The 19,280-nt window shown below is 42.3% G+C and overlaps 1 protein-coding gene across 5 annotated transcripts in view; it reads left to right on the top strand.

Moving 5' to 3' along the window:
• The first annotated feature begins 406 nt into the window (after window positions 1-406).
• NCKAP1 (NCK associated protein 1) overlaps window positions 407-19,280 on the top strand; it is a 115,341-nt gene continuing 96,467 nt past the window's right edge. For 4 of the 5 annotated variants that reach the window (XM_048868890.2, XM_048868888.2, XM_048868887.2 and 1 more), the window contains exon 1: window positions 407-657. In XM_048868890.2, coding sequence (XP_048724847.1) covers window positions 550-657 — 108 coding nt within the window. In that variant the 5' untranslated portion in view covers window positions 407-549. Of the gene's footprint in view, window positions 658-6,071; window positions 6,108-19,280 lie in introns of those variants that run through there. The other variant, XM_048868891.2, reaches the window with a different exon arrangement.

Raw genomic sequence — 19,280 nt, 5'->3', positions numbered from 1 at the left:
CAATTTATTTTATGTGCACTTGAGAGTATTCTTTTTGCCCTAAGGCAACCATTGCTGGTACCCTAATGGCAGCCACCTCCATCTGCAATTTAAACCTGTAAATAAAACCTGTGCAGCTGTGTGCCATGTACAGCCCATGTCTTTTACAACCATTCCCCATGAGGGCCCACAAAAAGTTAATCCGGCCCTGGAGGCGATTCAATAGACGCCCTGAAGCGGCGTGTCACCGCCTGGCCCCTGATCCCGAGCCCGTGGAGCGCCCGGCCGGACCGGGACGGCGGGGCCGGACTCCGGCCAAGCGAGACCAGCCAATCCCGCCCTGCCCAGGCGGCCGCGTCTCTCAGCGGCGGCCACAGGGGGCGGCAGAGAGAGGCGCGTCATGTGATGCGGGGGCAGAGCCCGGCCTGGCTGTGGGCAGCGGGCAGAACCGCCGCCGCCACCACGCCTAGCGGAGCCCGCGAGCGAGGCCGGGCGGAGGAGCGGCGCGGGGGCCGGCGGGCGATGGAGGCGCTGTGAGCGGGGCCGGGAGCGCGGGGCGGCGGCGGCAGCATGTCGCGCTCGGTGCTGCAGCCCAGTCAGCAGAAGCTGGCGGAGAAGCTGACCATCCTCAACGACCGGGGCATCGGCATGCTCACCCGGCTCTACAACATCAAGAAGGTGCGGGGGCCCCGCGGCGGGGGGAGCCGGGCGGGACGGCGGGGGGAATCGCCGCCGCCGCCGCCGCGATCATTCCTGGGCCCTGGCGGCCTCCCTCCTGCGCCGGATCCGGCCGCCGCCGCTCCTGCGGCGGGACCCTGGCGGCTCCGCCGCGGCCGGACCCTGGCGGCTCCGCCGCGGCCTAGCTGCGGGGCCCTGGGCGCAGCCGCTCCCCAGTGGAGCTCTCCTGAGCGGCGAGAGCTCCGGTCCCCGCACAGGCTCGGCCCGCGGCGCTGGGCGGGGGCTGCGGGGTCCGGGCTTCCCGCGAAGGAAGCGGAGCCGCGATGGGAAAACTTCCCGTCTGGCGTCGGCCTCGGCATTGGGGTGAGATCGCCGCGGGGAGGCATCCCCGGGGCCGCCGCCTGGATGGAGGCCGATGGGACAGAACGGCGGGGTTCTGGAGTCCAGGGGTGGGTGTTTCTCTCCCGGGAGGTGCAAAGGGGGGAAAGGCTTGCGAGACCACCCACAATCCCCAGGGAAGCGGGCAGCAAGCCGCCCGCTCCATGAAATGAAATGACTGTCTCCCGTCTGACCACGGCACTTCTTGGGAGGAGCCCAACAGGGTGTAAAGCAGGCATTTCCTATCAGGGTTTTTTTGTTTGTGAGTCACGACACCAGGGAGAGTATGGGTCAGCTTCCCAGCCCAACCTGCCAAAGGTTCCCTGCTACCTAAGAGAAAAGGTCTCATTAAAAGTAATATACTTTAATCTCAACAAGTTTGAGGCAGATCAGGTGGTTGCTTAGAAAGATTGCTGCTGGTTTCAGTGGTAACAGATGTTTTGAGTTCTCCTTGGTGCTAAAAGACTAGTAACAGCTAGTCTCCACTTTGGCTTTACTTTTATTAGAAAAATAAAGGAAGGAAGATTGTGTTTTTTATAAAGGAAAATGGTTCAGAGGTGCATGAAGTTAACATACGTTATGATTATTTATGTAGAGAAAAATGGCCACTCCCTTTTCGGAAAGGTTTCTCAAGTTTAGTTTACCTTGTTTTGAAGCAAGATTTTTTGTTTATAGACTGTTTAGTGACCATTTTTAGTCAGCTATTAGATACCTTGAGTTCTTGTTGACTTATTCTAAACTTTTTGTTATCTTAATTTCTTCAACAATGACATACTGACACTAGGTATCAGAGTAACAGCCGTGTTAGTCTGTATTCGCAAAAAGAAAAGGAGTACTTGTGGCACCTTAGAGACTAACCAATTTATTTGAGCTGAGCTTTCGTGAGCTACAGCTCACTTCATCGGATGCATACCGTGGAAACTGCAGCAGACTTTATATACATACAGAGAATATGAAACAATACCTCCTCCCACCCCACTGTCCTGCTGGTAATAGCTTATCTAAAGTGATCATCAGGTTGGGCCATTTCCAGCACAAATCCAGGTTTTCTCACCCTCCACCCCCCCACACAAATTCACTCTCCTGCTGGTGATAGCCCACCCAAAGTGACAACTCTTTGCACAATGTGCATGATAATCAAGTTGGGCCATTTCCTGCACAAATCCAGGTTCTCTCACCCCCCTCCCAAAAACCACACACACAAACTCACTATCCTGCTGGTAATAGCTCATCCAAAGTGACCACTCTCCCTACAATGTGCATGATAATCAAGGTGGGCCATTTCCAGCACAAATCCAGGTTTTCTCACACACACCCCACCCCCATACACACACAAACTCACTCTCCTGCTGGTAATAGCTCATCCAAACTGACCACTCTCCAAGTTTAAATCCAAGTTAAACCAGAACATCTGGGGGGGGGGGGTAGGAAAAAACAAGGGGAAATAGGCTACCTTGCATAATGACTTAGCCACTCCCAGTCTCTATTTAAGCCTAAATTAATAGTATCCAATTTGCAAATGAATTCCAATTCAGCAGTTTCTCGCTGGAGTCTGGATTTGAAGTTTTTTTGTTGTAAGATCGCGACCTTCATGTCTGTGATTGCGTGACCAGAGAGATTGAAGTGTTCTCCGACTGGTTTATGAATGTTATAATTCTTGACATCTGATTTGTGTCCATTTATTCTTTTACGTAGAGACTGTCCAGTTTGACCAATGTAAATGGCAGAGGGGCATTGCTGGCACATGATGGCATATATCACATTGGTGGATGTGCAGGTGAACGAGCCTCTGATAGTGTGGCTGTGATAGTGGGGGGGTGGGGTGAGAAAACCTGGATTTGTGCTGGAAATGGCCCACCTTGATTATCATGCACATTGTAGGGAGAGTGGTCACTTTGGATGAGCAATTACCAGCAGGATAGTGAGTTTGTGTGTGTGGTTTTTGGGAGGGGGGTGAGGGGGTGAGAGAACCTGGATTTGTGCAGGAAATGGCCCAACTTGATTATCATGCACATTGTGTAAAGAGTTGTCACTTTGGATGGGCTATCACCAGCAGGAGAGTGAATTTGTGTGGGGAGGTGGAGGGTGAGAAAACCTGGATTTGTGCTGGAAATGGCCCAACCTGATGATCACTTTAGATAAGCTATTACCAGCAGGACAGTGGGGTGGGAGGAGGTATTGTTTCATATTCTCTGTGTGTATATAAAGTCTGCTGCAGTTTCCACGGTATGCATCCGATGAAGTGAGCTGTAGCTCACGAAAGCTCAGCTCAAATAAATTGGTTAGTCTCTAAGGTGCCACAAGTACTCCTTTTCTTTTTGACACTAGGTAGAACTTCAGGTTTCGAATGAATCCAATTGAAAGGGTGAATTTTGGTTAATTAAGATTTTACTATGACTTCTGTTTATTCTGCTTTATCTAATTAGTGTATTCTAGAAGGCATAGTTTGATTGCATTTCATTTGATGTAGTTTTTATGTTCTGAGGATGTGCAGATGTGTGCAGGATTGAGGCCTTAAATTCCCCAAGCTATTCTTTGAGTTTGTAATTCTGCACACTCCGATTTTGCACTCATTGTTTTAAAAATACTTCTGATTTGATACATGAAAAAAGAACCACAGATCACCCTGAAGGATGTAACCGGTATTGAGTGACTGAACTGAGTGATTCCTGGTTAAACTATGAGCTGCAACACACTTCTTGTCAGATAGCTTCTACATTATAGGAAGCATTTTTACTTCAGAAGTTATATTGAGTACATTAAAACTTAACAGTGGGCCACAGTGGCTTTCTAATAGTTTTGTAATGTGAGAATTTAAGGGCATGTCTAAATGCAGACATATCAGTTTTGCTGAAGCTGTTTTTTTGGTTTTGTTTTTTTAATTGATTTAGTTAAACTGGTGCAAAAAGGCTGTGTTGGACATGCTTATTTAGGATTTATTTACCTTGTCAATTTAGGAGTAGGTTTACACTGTGTTAACTAAGTCAGTCTAAACAGGTGCAAATTTCTTGTGCAGACAAGGCCTAAATATATATATTAGGTGCTCTTAGCTTGCAGTTTCGTGTATTGGGAAGTGACCGGATATGTTCTCTGTTGTTTCAGTTTAATAGCAGTATAAATATAACAATATAAAGTTATCGTAAAATAGCGAAACCTTGTGTTCAGGGAAAATAACTTCAAGATACTTATTAAATCTATCTTATATACTCTTCTGTGAAGTCTAAGAGCTTATAGGTATACTGGCAAAAAAAACCCTCCTAGTGTAGACACAATTATACTGGCAGTAATTTTTTGACAGTATATCTTATGCTGGTTTGGGAGTGAAATACATTAGACAGGTAAAAGCACTCTTTGCTACTATAACTGTCTGCGTTAAGTCAAGGCTTTTGCCCATATACATATGTTGTCTTAAAAAAAAAAATTAACCTGAAACTGACACATCTGTGCAGACAAAAGTGTTAAGGGTAGATCTGGCTTTAGTCACCAAAAGTGACTCACTGTAACTGGGTCTGCTTGGCTCTTTTGGGGTTATGGTATTCGCCCTTCAAGGCTCTAAAGTTGTATCTGTTCCAGATGGCATGATGGTAGAAGTGCTTAACTGTCCATTGTGTCCAAAATTCCAAGGGTTGATGCACCTTTAGGGAGGAGAGGACTCCAGTCATGCCTGCAGATAGCCCAAGTTCAAATATTAGATGGTTTAGGAGGTGTATGTAGGTAGTTCAGCTCTATGTTGCGTATTCCACTGCAAAGCTGGTAGAGTCCCAGATAGAAATCTGTGTGGGAGTTCATGTAGCTGCTTGTTTTTCTACTTACATTTTTTTTTTTAATTTATATTTTAAACAGGATTCATCATTGTGGTAACTGAGTGGCAATGGCAACATGGTGTCTGAGTGAACTGTAGTGGGGAAGGGGTTCCGGCACAGAGCTGAAGAGTTGGGCTTCCGTAAGGTTGAACCTAGAGTTTCCCATGAATCTTGGGCTTGAAGTGTGCGTGCCCTGAGCTCTTTGTGACTGCAGACCTCTCCCCAAAGATGAGGCTGTGTCTGAAACCAAGCTCAAACTTGCTGAATTTTCAGACAACTCTTCAGGAGGAAAGAATCTTAGTGTTTTTAGTTTTGAAACTCCCTTTAAATATTCAAGAGGAGAATTGGGAACTCAAATAACTACAAGTTACTAATCATTATGTGGTACTGCGGTTAAAGGAAATGGTTAAGATGGTTTTTATAAGAGGAAGTGATAGTAGATCAAGTGATAAGACTGAAAATTGCTGTAATCATTGGTTAGAGAATAAGGATGTTCAAAGGATGGTTAAGAAGTTTCTTGCCTGTTTAAGTGCGTGCACTAAACAAAATATTTGCTCCAAAGTAATTTTAGAAGTTATCAGGAATGGTTAAAGACTGAGTTTGTACTTCATCTTTGCTTGTAAACATCTCAGTTTTTATGTCATTGAACTCCTCCTTTTTTTTTTCCTCTGCCTAAAATTGTTGATTGCTCTTCAGTTCCTGTCTGCAGAAACTTCCTGACGTTACATTGTTTTTTGAAATAGTAGTTTGGAATTCATTGAATTTAACTTTAGCTGATATTGTCTATCTTGAATAGCACAAACTTTAATAAATGAAGGAAGTCACAGGTTCTTCAGTGTTTTTAGATGTAACCTACAGTATATGCTTTACGCAAAACTTGATTATCATTCATCTTTCATGCTAATGTTCTTATTTTTTTTGGAATACTGTGCATGAGTGAAAAGTTTAATTGATGACTTATCTTGAAATCTTAATGCTCTTAAATGAGTTTGCACAGAAGCACTGGTTGTGGGATCCACTACCCTATTTTTCTTCCCCTTCTCTGCTGCCAAGACGCTGTGTCTGCTACTCTACTCCCTCCAATCTTGTGGCACTGAAAGGATCTATCTTCCTCTGTTCATAGTTCTCTCCAGCACCAGAGCTAAACTAATGTGGTTCTCATTGGTTTCACTACTGCCCACAGGATTCTGATTCGCAACAGTGATTTGGGGACAAGAATGAAATGAAGTAAGGAAGAGTACCCGGTGAATGGTTCACTTCCCCCCTATGGTGAGAGCACAGGGTATGGGCAGTATGAAGAGTGGTTAGTAAAGTGGTGTATGTTGGAGTAAGATGCTGCTAGTGTGTTGCTAGTGGACCATCTGTTTTATGTCTGATCTGTACCAGGAGTGGATTTCTGCAGGGTCGCAAATGTCTGCACAGTGGTCCCAACCCTTCTCGATATTGGGACCAATCTTAGTTCTGAATTTGGATGTGCTGCCTCTACACTTTCTCTCTTCGCTTGTTCCTTCCCGTCATTTGAGCCTGGCTCTTTCCTCAGCTCCTCAAAGGATTATACTGGTGCTGCAGCTTTTCACACAGAACTTCCTTAGCTATTGTGCTTGTAGGTGAGTAACTTTTCTGTAGTACCAAACACAGTTTAGTGCTCTCCCACAACCTCTGTTCTACTGAAAAAGCACAAGTAAACTTCTCAAGCAAACACTTTTCTGCTTGTGACTTTGCCTCTGGTAAGAGCAGCAAAGATAAACTGATTAGACTGTAAATTTCTCTGTCAATGCTCCTACATTTCTAGGTAGCAGTGACACGGGAACAATTCTTTTCAGTGGGGATATTTCTTTTTAGAGACTTAGGTTGTTGTTGTTTTTTTTTTTTAAAGTGTGTGGTTGCCAGGTCATATTTGCTACAAGATTTTATGGTGAATTTAAACACTTGGAATAGCTAACTGAACCAAGACCGGAATCTATGATGGAATCCAGTGTTGGTGTTAAAGTTCTTGTGGTTTTAGAATAAATGATTTTAATGAGTGTCAGAGCAACATACTATCAATAGAACAGTTTAAGATAATAAAGTTAAGGTCGCAGAATAATGCTCCAAAAATAAGGAATCAGAAATCAGTGTTTTTAATATTTTAATTGAGTTTGTTGTCATTGTGCTGTTAATATCCAATTCCAAAGTACAACTTCTATGTCTGTGCACAGGATTTGCAAAATTCTTCTTAAGATGTCAGAAGATGTTGTATTTAATTAGAAGGAAAAAATGGGCACAGCGTTAAAGGTCTTAACGTGACCTTGTAACTTTTCAAAATTAAACAGTTTTAAACAAGGCTTGGCATTTGGTATACAGAGACCTTATCCTGTTTGGTAACATGGCAAACACACCATTTAGAATCTCTTAAACCTTTTATTAAAAATACAGGAAAAGAAGAAAAAAGTTAAAGCATTTAAAATGTAAAGTATTAAACAGGGTTCTCATTTTAATGACATCCTTTGTTCCCTTTACCTTAAGAGAGTTTTCAAGAAAGAAATCCCACTTGTTTGACAACTACATGGTATTGAAGATGGTAGTAGCTGTCCTTTTTGGGGAAAAGAGAAGTTAGTTGAGATGAAATGGAGATGTGATTGCTGAAGTCTGAAATGACAGACCCACACAGAAGGGGAAAGAAAAAACAGCAAAGACATAAAATGAAATTTCTGTCCCTGGTGTTACTTTCACTTGCAGCCTCGCTGCTGGAAAAACACAGGCACAGCACATGGTCTTCACCACCACTCTGAGACCTGGCAAAGTTTTACTAACATGGTCTGGTTAAGGCATTGCCTTTAGCTGCCTTTCTGGTCACAGGCTTACATTAATTTTGCAAAATATAGTCTTGGCTGGTGTAACCAGACTCTCTATTAGATTGAAGAAAAAAGGAGAGAGATAGGAAAGAAATGAAATAAGGTAGGAAAGGAGGAGGACACATGGTGGGGTATATGTGACACAGACTCCCATTCCAGGTGGTGGTTGGGAATGAGCTGATGGAAGTAGCAATGGGGAGACGTCATCATGGTCCCTCTCTCTGGCCTCCTCTGGTCGGGACATCTCTCGGGAGTAGGGCAAAAAAGGTTTGGGGTTCCAGGAGATGATGGGAATGGCAGCCATGATGGTGAACCTTTCCTCCTTCCCCTTCTTTTGTCTTTGTCAGCCAGCGTTGCTGTAGCCAATTTTTCTCCAAAGTCTTTTATTTTAAGGACTCCAAAAGGGAGTGGTAGGTGAAATAGCCCAGGGGCTCTTTACCGTTACAGACTACTGTACCCCTTTCAGGAATCTGATTTGTTTTGCGTACCCCAAGTGTCACCTCACTTAAAAACTTCTTGCTTACAAAATCAGACACAAATATGCATAAGTGTCACAACACACTATTACTGAAAAATTGTTCACTTTCTGATTACCATATTCTAAAATAAATCAACTGGAATATAAATATTGTAATTACATTTCAATGTATAGTATATAGAGCCGTATAAACAAGAAATTATATGAACTTTCAGTTTGCACTGACTTCGCTAGTGCTTTTTATGTAGCCTGATGTAAAACTAGGCAAATATCTAGATGAGTTGATGTACCTCCTGGAAGACGTCTGCATACCCTCAGGGGTATGCATACCACTGGTTGAGAACCACTGGAATAGCCCATTCCCTCCTTGTTTTGTTCACCAATTACACCTAATTTCCAAAACACCAATTTTGGTTCATTGAGTTCTGGTCCCACACTTCTCCTATGTACCAGACATGATCTTAACTCAGTCCTCGAGTTAGATCAGTAGGCCTTCTTTTTTTAAGACTAATTTAGTCTTTGTCTTCGCTTTGCCCCTTTTCCCATCAACATTTGTTGTAGGTTACTGTGACACTTTATAAACTTTAACCACTTTCCCAGTTAGGCTCACAAGTGGAGTAAACTTGTAGGCGTAATTATTACAACTGATCAGTCATAGGAGTTAAAATATTGGTATCGGCTTAACTTCTGTTAAATTTCCTTGTAGGCTGGTAGGGGCCATCTTGGAAGATAAAGTTAGATATGTAGTTTAGTGTACGAAACTAGCAGAACGGGATTGCATTAAAATTTATTTACCTAATGGGAGTATTGAATGTGAAAAGCATAACCAAACTAAGCCTTAGGATCACCAAAGAACAAAGTGTTTTACATATTAGTTCTGACTTAAGACTACTTTTAGCTTTCTAAATTGACAGCTTGGCTCCTGATCCCACAGTGAGCAGCATGCAGGAAAAGGGACATCCCATATAGAGCTTACTGTGAAATCAGAGCTTAAAGCCTTGTGTAGTAAATGACATCCTCCATTTTGAAATCTCAAAATCAGAGTTGTTAAAGCTTTGTTTTTTAATTATATGAGCAGATTTATTACCACTTGTCAAATTTCCAACACTTACTCATAAGTCAAGTGAGTGCTTTTTCACTTATTTAACTTTTGCCATAATTACAGGTACATATTCTTTCAGATGAGTAATATATGGCATATAAATGGTGCTGAAGGAAGAATAGTCTCTAAGAAGGAACACCATAGGGACAGTGGGTGAGGTTCTCATTTCTGCTCCAGCCCCTTTACACTTGATATAAGGCCAGAGTCCCTGAAATCCCCAGTTCTGGCTGGGGAAGGGTTTCAGTCAACACAGATACTACAGAAGATAGCTGTAATACTGCCTTCAGAAAATTCCTTCCCAACCCTTGGGCAGTGACTACCTTGCCTACAGTAAAGGGAAAAGTCTACCTAAGCTGCACAGTTTGAGATACGTGAGTAGCGTAACTCAAATGGACGTAGCTTAGATCTACTTACCACAGGGTCCACGCTACGCAACGTTGACGGGAGACGCTCTCCCATTGACTTCTGTTACTCTTCTTGATCAGGTGGAGTTCAGCAGTCAAAGGGAGAGTGATCGGTGGTTGATTTAGCGGGTCTAAAGACCCGCTAAATCGACCACCGGTGCATTGATCATCGCAGTGTCGATCCTCCATAAGTGTAGACAAACCCTCAGGCTGGGGGCAGGAGTGGCTTACTTGGGGTAGGGCCACAGCAAGCAGTGCTTCAGGATTCATTTGAGTATTCTGCATCAACTATGGGTTTTAGAAATATTGAGGAGAACTTTGAGATCCTGTTACAAAACTACAGATTGTTTGTTCATTTCCACACCCAGTTCGTTATTCAGCCTGTCATGTGATACTACAAAAGTGACTAATTTAAGTCACAGTAAAGATAAGGTTATTTTAAAAGAATGTTCAGAAGATGATCAGGTGCAGCTGAAGAAGCTAGTGCGCCTTTTTTGATTTACACGTTAAATTGAAAATCATCCCAAAAGAGCTGGTCCGTGGTTGCGAACAAAAGAGAAAGTTTTAACAACCTTTTTGCTTCTCAGGCAGATCACAAGTCACTTAAATGAAGATGTTGAAATTTTGTGGCAATTTAAGCCCACTATTTTTTCTTCTCATTACCTGTCACACTGCCCTCATACTTAATTAGTAGAATCAACCTTTTCTATTTGATCAGTTCTGATATTTACTAACATTACAACTTTTCAGAGCTAACCATATAAAATGTATTAGGTTTTTGTGTTGTGCTGTATTAGATTCAGAATTAAGTGTAAAGTGTCTGATTCTGTAGCCATTCTTGACACAAAAGTGCCATTGATGTCAGTAGTTTTGCTTGGGAAACAAATGCTCTGTCTTGGTCTAGTCCTAGAAGACATTAGGTTGGACTTCAGTTCCTGCATCAGAAATGACAGGTAGTAGATTTAATTTGTATTCAGGAAATATTTTGAACAGTTGAACCTGTCTGCACTACAAATATGGCTGTCTGAGACTGTTAAAACATTAAAATTTGTCACATGGATGACACCTATCCTCGTTGCAAGGTCTTCAGTGACTTAAGGAAGACTAAAGCTTTATCTTATGTACCTGATTCAGTTACAGAATGGAGGGGTTTGGTCCATGCTAAAAATTTTAACTAGATGAAGGGGATAAAATGTGTAACAGAGTCCGTTGGCATGGTTGTATTTGTAGGTTAGGTGGAACTTTTGATTGTACACAATACAAATAACTCATGGAACTTCTGTGATACAGAATTAAGCATGTGCTATTGTAGGAGAAAGTTTGTCAAAACTCTTAAGAAGCATCAAAGCATTCAAAGCTTTACTGTGAGAAATAATTTGTCCATATCCTACAGATGACTTTTCACAGCAACTTGTTTAGTTCTTGTATGAAAGCCCTCCTTCACATCGACTTTTCAGTAAACAAGCCTGTTGATTAATAAACTGTAGACTTCCACACAGTATGGGAAATTTAACAGAATGAGTCAGCTGTGGCAGCCTTCACCAGAGATGTTAAGGCAATCACTTTTTAATCTTAATCTATTCATTTATAGTGTAAAGAGTTTCTTTATATGTTGAACTTCCAGTATAGCTTTTCAATGGAATTGCTGTTTTTTCTCTCCTTTCTCCCCCACTCCAGGGTTTTTTCAAAATTAGACATTAATAACTGATAATTAGCTTCAAATAAATGACAAACAAAGGTTAAGTAACTGACAAACCTAGGGAAATTCAGAGGTGATGATGTAACTCTCTCTGAATTACCTTTTTGCCTAACTATTAAATGAGTCCCTTTCAGGCCACTCATACATAAAGTGCAACTTACTGTTCCTAAAAAAGTTTTAGACTGAACCTTTTTTGCATATTTTAAGCCCCACACTGTAAGAACACTTGCCCATGATTTTCTTGTGTGGCATATGAATTTGCCATCCAGCAGAATGCAATGGCTCAGGAGTTTCTACATCTCTTATTAGGGTATCTTGTAATTAGCATTGTGTAGATTAGTTGTACATTTTGGGGATTGTCAAAGAAATCTAATGCAAATTACTAAAAACATACCCTAAATTTTGGAAAGCCATATGGATGTTTTGCAATACTGTACCACCTTTGCAGAACCAGACCTTAATGTAATTTTTCTGTGTTGGATCATTTTATGTTTTCCTGTATTTTTCCATATGATCTTAGTATTTTCCTATTTCCAGCCTGCCCTTTCTCATATAAATCCATGGTACATCCACATCTTAAATACTGCGGGCAGATGTTGTTGCCCCATCTCAAAAAAGATATGTTGGAATTGGAAAAGGTAACAAAAATTATTAGGGGTATGGAACAGCTTCTTTATGAGGAGAGATTAATAAGACTGGGAATTTTCAGCTTGGAAAAGAGACGACGGGGGGGATATGATAGGTCTGTAAAATCATGATTGGTGTGGAGAAAGTAAATAAGGAAGTGTTATTTCCTCTTCCTCATAACAAGAACTAGGGGTCACCAAATGAAATTAATAGGCAGCAAGTTTAAAACAAAAAGGAAGTATTTCTTCACACAACTCAGTCAACTTGTGGAACTCCTTGCCAGAGGATGTTATGAAGGCCAAGACTATAACAGGGTTCAAAAAAGAACTAGATAAATTCATGGAGGATAGGTCCATCAATGGCTATTAGTCAGGATGGGCATGAATGGTGTCTCTAGCCTCTGTTTGCCAGAAGCTGGGGATGATCACTTGATGATTCCCTGTTCTGTTCATTCCCTCTGGGGCACCTGGCATTGACCACTGTTGGAAGACAGGATGCTGGGCCAAATGGACCTTTGGTCTGACCCAGTATGGCCCTTCTTATATTCTTATAAATGCTGGAGAAACTAACTCCTCTGGTCATGTCTCTCACTAATTGTTTCGATGAATTCCCAGTCTGGCTTTCACTACAGTGACAAACTGCAGTTGTCCATCTGATGAGTCTTCCTTTCTGCTCATTGCTCATTCTTTGTCAGTGTAGCTGTTGACTCTGTGGACAGTTCTATCTTCCTAGATAGAGTCCATAGGTATTTAGTAATCTGCATGTCAGCTGTTATAGAACCACTTTTTCCAAAGGTTGTTCATTTACACCAGGACACCTCCATGAAGTTTCATAGAGCCTAAGTCTTGTTTATCACCTACTTCCCTCTTTCTTACCATATTTATTTAATCATAGCTATCATTTATCCCAATTATCCAAATTTCCAAAGCCTTAGGCTATCCCAGAATTTTGAATAATCTGGATTTACCAGTATATTTTTTATTTGAATTTGGATGTTATACTTGCTCTGTGAAGAAGGCTGCTTTCCACTTTTAATTGTTGTCCATGGGCCAGATGAATAATTATCCTCACTTCACAGCACATATCCTACTGATAATGAGCATGAACCTGAGAGGTATTGATGAACTGCAGCTCCCATTGAAGTAATTTAAACCAGTTTTATAATAGAGAAGATTGATTCCACAAAGATCAAGGGTAGAATATGTCCACTGTGTAGTAACTAACTTTCTAGAGCAAAATTTTTCTATGCTTAGTCATATGCTCTTACTCCCATTGGGTTCAGTGATGTAACTGAGCACAGCCGTTGCCCCTTGAAGAAGTTACTGATTTATTCAGCCTCTCTCTCCAGGGTGGGGTGGAGAATTTTGCAGGGCAATTTTAAGATTATCGCTTTTTCAGCCCTCAGTTTGTTTGGCATTTGGCATATGCATTTAAATGATATTTTTGTATAAAGTTGATTTACCTGGATACTTGGCCTCAACATATTTATTTAAAGGAAAACTATAAGACTGGTAGTCAAGAAATATGACCATCTGGCTGTGTTTTGGATTGTGAGCATCCTTGTGTACGGAGCAGTCAGTAGAGGAAGAATACTAAGAGCTAGATCCACTTAAGTGCTAAAGTCCAATATTTAGGTGGCACTGAGGTCCTGAAAACCACTTCTCAGCTGCTGCCTAACCGTGGACACCAAGAGTCCCTATGCACCTACATTTCCACCATTAAAGTTCCCTAGGTACCTGAGCTTTGCCATTGAGCGTGCACACAGTTGCCTTGGTCTAGGTGCTTGAGTACATAGCTCATGCCTAAACCCTAGCGGGATCCTCAAACAAGACATTCTCGGCATCTGCCTCACCTGTGTGTCCTGATCTGGTACATGTGATCTGAACACTCCTAAACCCACCCAAAACAGGAGAAGGGTGTGTTAGTCAGGTCCCCCAAAACTTTTACTCCAGTGGTTAAAGCAGTCACTCTGCTTCTGTTCCCCTCTGCCTAATGTGGAGAAGGAATTTAAAGGATAGTGCCCTGACCAGTAGCCTATCTGGTATTCTGGAGCAGCAGGTCGGTCTTAAGCTCTCCCGTTAAAGCCATTCCACTGTATAAATAAATTTAATATGCATTGGAGCAGGTGGACTGGATCCTGTCACTGACTTTCCAGCTGAATGCCCTAACCACTGGGCTTTCAGAGTCATCACATTCTCTGATCCAGTGAATATTTATATGAAGTGGAACAGCTTCAACAGGAGAGATTGAAACCGGCCCCAGAATACCCAATAGCCCAGTGGGTAGAGCTTCCTGAGAGGGGTGAGACGCAAGTTCAAATATGTTCTTTCTATCAGGCCGAAGGGGGAATTGAACCTGTTTTTCTCATAATGGGTGAGTGCTCTAGTAGTTACCATGGGGATAAAAGTTACAAAGGGGATTCCATGACCATCTCCTTCTCTGGCATTTCTTACTAAAAATGTCTTTGGAGCCTAACTCCAGGAGAGAATTCATGGCTGAGAATCCCAAGACGAGACAGGTGCTTCCCTCTGACCCAGCCTTCAGCTCCTAACTCCCTTTGAGTAATGGGGCTTAGCCATACCCCTCTCCTTGGCATTTCCTATTGACTAGCTTAGGTGGCTTCCTGCTCAGCATGTTTGCTTTTGTGGATTTCTTTCTTAGGCACCTGTCTCTTCCCCTGATGTTGTATTGGGAGCTTAGGAGTCTAGCTCAGGGCTGCAGATTTCACTGGGTGACAAGGTTCCTTTAAGTTAGGTATTGCAACACTGAATGATGCAGCATCTAAATCTCTCTGTGGTTCTAGCCCTAGATGTCTATGAGCAATCCGTATAAATGTTCAGAAGTCCTGCTTTGAATGCTGTGTTTTTTAAATGTTCATTTTAAGATATGCACGGTTTTAGGTGCAACAGTCTGACACTCTGTGTTCTGTATTTTTTTAATAGAAGGTAGTGGAGCCCTTCTGTAATTCTCTCAACAATTAGTAGATTAAAGGTTAAATCAACATGTGGTTAATCTACTGGTTCTGGCACAGACTACAGATCCTAAGTGCAGAGTGATACTGTGTCAGTCCAATTGTTTACTTTCACATATTAACCATTTCTCTTGTTTTATGCCATTTTTACATACTTTTAAACATAGGGCTTAGTTCCTGTTTATCTTACACGAGTGATTTCTTTAGCAATTGAAGCTATGTTAAAGTTCTTAAACTATTTTTTTTTAATAAAGGCAGCCTCAGTGGATGGCAAGTATTCTGCTATTGCTAAAAATACAATCACGTATGTATAGTTCATTATTTTGGAGTGCAGATTATTTCATGCATTGTTGTGATTTCTTTATATAGATGAGATAATTACCTAACTGATCAAAAGATAATTTTAGTTTTTTGGGTCTCAGTGTAGCTACATTCAATAACAATATTTTCCTTTAAAATTGCATTCAGAAAGTAAAGCAAGAATGTTTTTTTGATGGCTTAATGTAGGAGTGAGAACATGCTGTGCTCCCAAGCATGACCCTTTAGTTCAGGAACATTCACAGATGTGTAGTTTCTGTTGGAGAATAGAAGTATAATGAACATGAGTGTATACTGATGTAATTGCCAACTATCTTCTGGCCAACTGAAATATGCACCTTCATTACTAATACAAAGATCCTGTTTTGGGGATATTTCCCTTCTACATCATTTGGAGCAAGGGGAATGGGCTGGACTAAGGTATCCAAAAAGAGGAGAAGGGGGTAGTAGGGAAAAAAAGTGTTTCTAACTTGTAGAAACAACATAATATTAATTTGCTATACCTTTGCTCCAATGTATCCTCGATGCATTTATCTCCTTGTTCACAATTATGCATTTTCTCAAATTGCACTGGAATATTTCAAAACTGAGTATTTTTAATTGTAAAATGTTATTTGTTAGGGTGTCCCCAGAGCAGGGGTGGGCAAACTACAGCCTGGGGGCCACATCCAGCCCTTCAGATGTTTTCATCCGGCCTTCAAGCTCCTGCCAGGGAGCAGGGTCTGGGGCTTGCCCCACTCTGGAGCTCTAGCCGGGCAGTGGGGTTGGGGGTTGGCCCCACTCCGCAGTGGCTTCGCCCAGCTCCCAGAAGTAGCAGCATGTCCCCCTTCTGGCTCCTACGTTTAGGGGCTGCCAGGGGTCTCTGCACGCTGCCCACGGCCCAAGCACAGCCCCCACAGCTCCTGTTGGCCAGGAACCTCTGCCAATGGGAACTGCAGGGGCAGCGCCTGTGGAGGGGGCAACGTGCAGAACAGCCTGGCCACGCTTCCGCGTAGGAGCCAGAGGGGGACATGCTGCTGTTTCCAGGAGCTGCTTGAGGTAAGCACTGCCTGGAGCCTGCCCCCCTCCTGGGCCCCAACTCCCTGCCCCAGCCATGATCACTCTCCCACCCTCCAAACCCCTCAGTTCCAGCCTGGAGCACCATCCTACATCCCTAACTCCTCATCCCCAGCCCCACCCCACACCCCCAGCTGGAGCCCACACCCCCCTCCAACCCTCTGCCCCAGCCCAGAGCCCCCTCCTGCACTCTGAACTCCTCATTTCTGGCCCCACTCCAGAGCCCGCCTTCCCTCCCACACCCCGGCCCCCAATTTGTGATCATTCGTGGCCTGCCGTACAATTTCCATACCCAGATGTGGCCCTTGGGCCAAAAAGTTTGCCCACCCCTGCCCTAAAGGCTCCAACCTAGATTGAAACTCTGTGCTAGAGACTGAACAAACATATATTAAGAATTGGGCTGTGCCCTGAGAAGCTTACATTTACAATCTAAATTAGCAAGGCGGGGAAGAGGGGGAGACAGATTCAGAGAAGGCAAATGGCCTGCTCAGGGTCATGCAGCAGATCCAGAGATGCCAAGGGTTGGCTGTCTTTAAGAGTGAGATTTAAAGCCCCAAAGAGTGAGATTCAAGGCCAAAGGGTGAGACTTTCCAGGTCATGTGTTAGATGATTGCTTAAGACATGGACTCTCATCTTTGGTCATTGGCGGCATCCAGTAGTCCAGGTTTTCAGTCCAACCAGTATTTAATAGTTTGTTTAAAATGTACGCTGTTTAATATTGCATATGAAACACTTAAATGTCCTGATTAGTATTAAATTAGGTCGGACTGTGCGATGCGCCCACCTAGGGGGTGGGCCCTGGAGGAACACTGTGGGTGTGTGGCTGGGGCTTAGGTTAGCCCCCATTGCGGGGTTGGGAGGGAGCGCCACGGAGCACCGCCCAGCTCCACTCCTGGCCCTGGAGCCCTGGCTGCCAAACCAAGGCCCCAGCCTCAGCCCCCTTACCCTTGTCCGCGTCCCCCTGCCTCCTGGAGCCGTGGCCCTGCTCCCAGCCTCGTCTCAGGAAGGGGTGTGTGGACACAGGCAAGGAGGGCGTGAGGTAAAAAGTTTGGGGACCACTTGTCTAGGGCATGTGAAGATTCTATAAGCAGTGCAAACCAGCGGATTTTTCATAAAAACAATTATTTGTTGAATGGAATAAAAACCTGGATGGTTGGAGATTCCTGGGGACCAGAGTTGTTAACCCTTGGTTTAGACGGAGTCAGTGGACAGAACAAGAGAAATATTCAAAAATAAACTGTTTTTATATAAACCTAACAAAAAAAGAAAACTTTTATCAATACAACAATATGTTTATTTTGCCTATCGCCTTGTCATAATCATTCATTTGAAAAACACTCCACAGTACAAATATTTGGTTTGTATATGATTGCTCATATCACATTTACAGCAAAACTTAAATAATCAGAATCCAAAATAAACTAATTAAATTAATTAAAATTAAATGACTATAAAAATAAAGTAATTAAATGGAATTTTTTTTTTTAAAATCATTGATTTTTATCCACCCTGGGACAAATTCAAGGCCATTGTCCCAGCAGCAGGCAAGGCTTTTTTTTCCCCTCAAGTTCCTATTTCTGTTCAGGGTTGTATAGTATATGTATAGTATAGTGTGTATCTTCTAAAAATGAAATCTACATCTATCTCTGAGTTGTGATGAATATGTATTAAGGTTATAACAACCAACAAGAATTCACTTTTATGTAGAAATCCATGACTAAATCGAGTTTGCTTGACTCGTGATTTAAATCAATTTGATTTAAATCAAATCCACCCTGATTTGTCCACTGTGATTTAAAGTTTGAACTGTATTTTGCAGAACCTGTAAACTTTCAATCAAGTCCTGCTTGGTTTTTGGATGAACTCATATTTTTTTGACCATCAGGTAAAAAAAAATACACACACACACTTCGTAGCCTCCTGTCTCCTCTTGCGGCATATAGAACACAGGCTGGTAGTCTCCATGCTTACCGCAGTACACAAGCTGCTTTCCAAGCTCTAAGCCCCATGTCTGAGGCCCCAGATGTATTATCTCTTTCAGCACCTGAGTAAAAATATTTTTTATCTTTATATATTTACTCAAAATGAGTGAGATAGTCTTAAGAAGGTGTGTGTGAGAGTTAACATGCTAATGAGTGAGTCTCCCACCCAGTGAGTGAGACTTGACATGTGTGCAGGTCAGCAACATAAAACAGGAATAGACCATGTTTCCAATTCAGTACTCGATCCACTAGACTATGTTGCCATGTCTTAAAGACTGATGGTGTCTTGTATATGTGAGCTGCTTTGATCCTGTCTGATGATGACCTGATTGTGTGACCTGTATGGCCCCACACAGTAATTTGGTTGATCTTTTCAGTAGAGTAAAATATGTTAGGTTTTGTTTTTTGCTGTAACTAAATTAACTCTTACTGTAATGGTGTAATTATTCCAGACAAAAGAGCCTGTCCCTGGATATCGTGCGCTCTCTCTCCAAATTATTGGAGTATTTTGCTTCAAAATCAATCACGTTGGATTTTATTTCACCCTCTAGAAAGTACTACTTTTTAAAAATATAGCAGTTTCCACAACTTAAGAGTTTTAACAGACATTTCCTTGCAAATGTTGCTACCCAAATATTGCAGTATTGTCTAGTGCATGTGAACCAGGAAGTGAAACTGCCTTGTTTGTTTTCCTTATCCAGACTAAGATATAGTAATAAAAAGGAATCAAGTAGCATGGAGTAAAGTAAGTTCTTTGTTCAAAACTGTCTAAGCTTTTCTTAACAAATAAGGAAACACATTTTAAAAATACTTGACTTGATGGTGTCTCTTTATTCACCAAATTCAACTCCATTTGACAATTTGTGCTTATATAGCACTTGTTCAGACTGTCTGACATCAAACTAAAATTATCTGCTTTTGCTTTTAAAAGCACACATTAACTAGGAATGAAAATGTAGCAACTGAAATCC

Source organism: Caretta caretta, chromosome 11, assembly GCF_965140235.1.
Source record: "Caretta caretta isolate rCarCar2 chromosome 11, rCarCar1.hap1, whole genome shotgun sequence".
NCBI lineage: Eukaryota > Metazoa > Chordata > Testudines > Cheloniidae > Caretta > Caretta caretta.
Note: the sequence above shows the minus strand (reverse complement) of the source record. Positions and strands in the feature narration are given on the sequence as shown.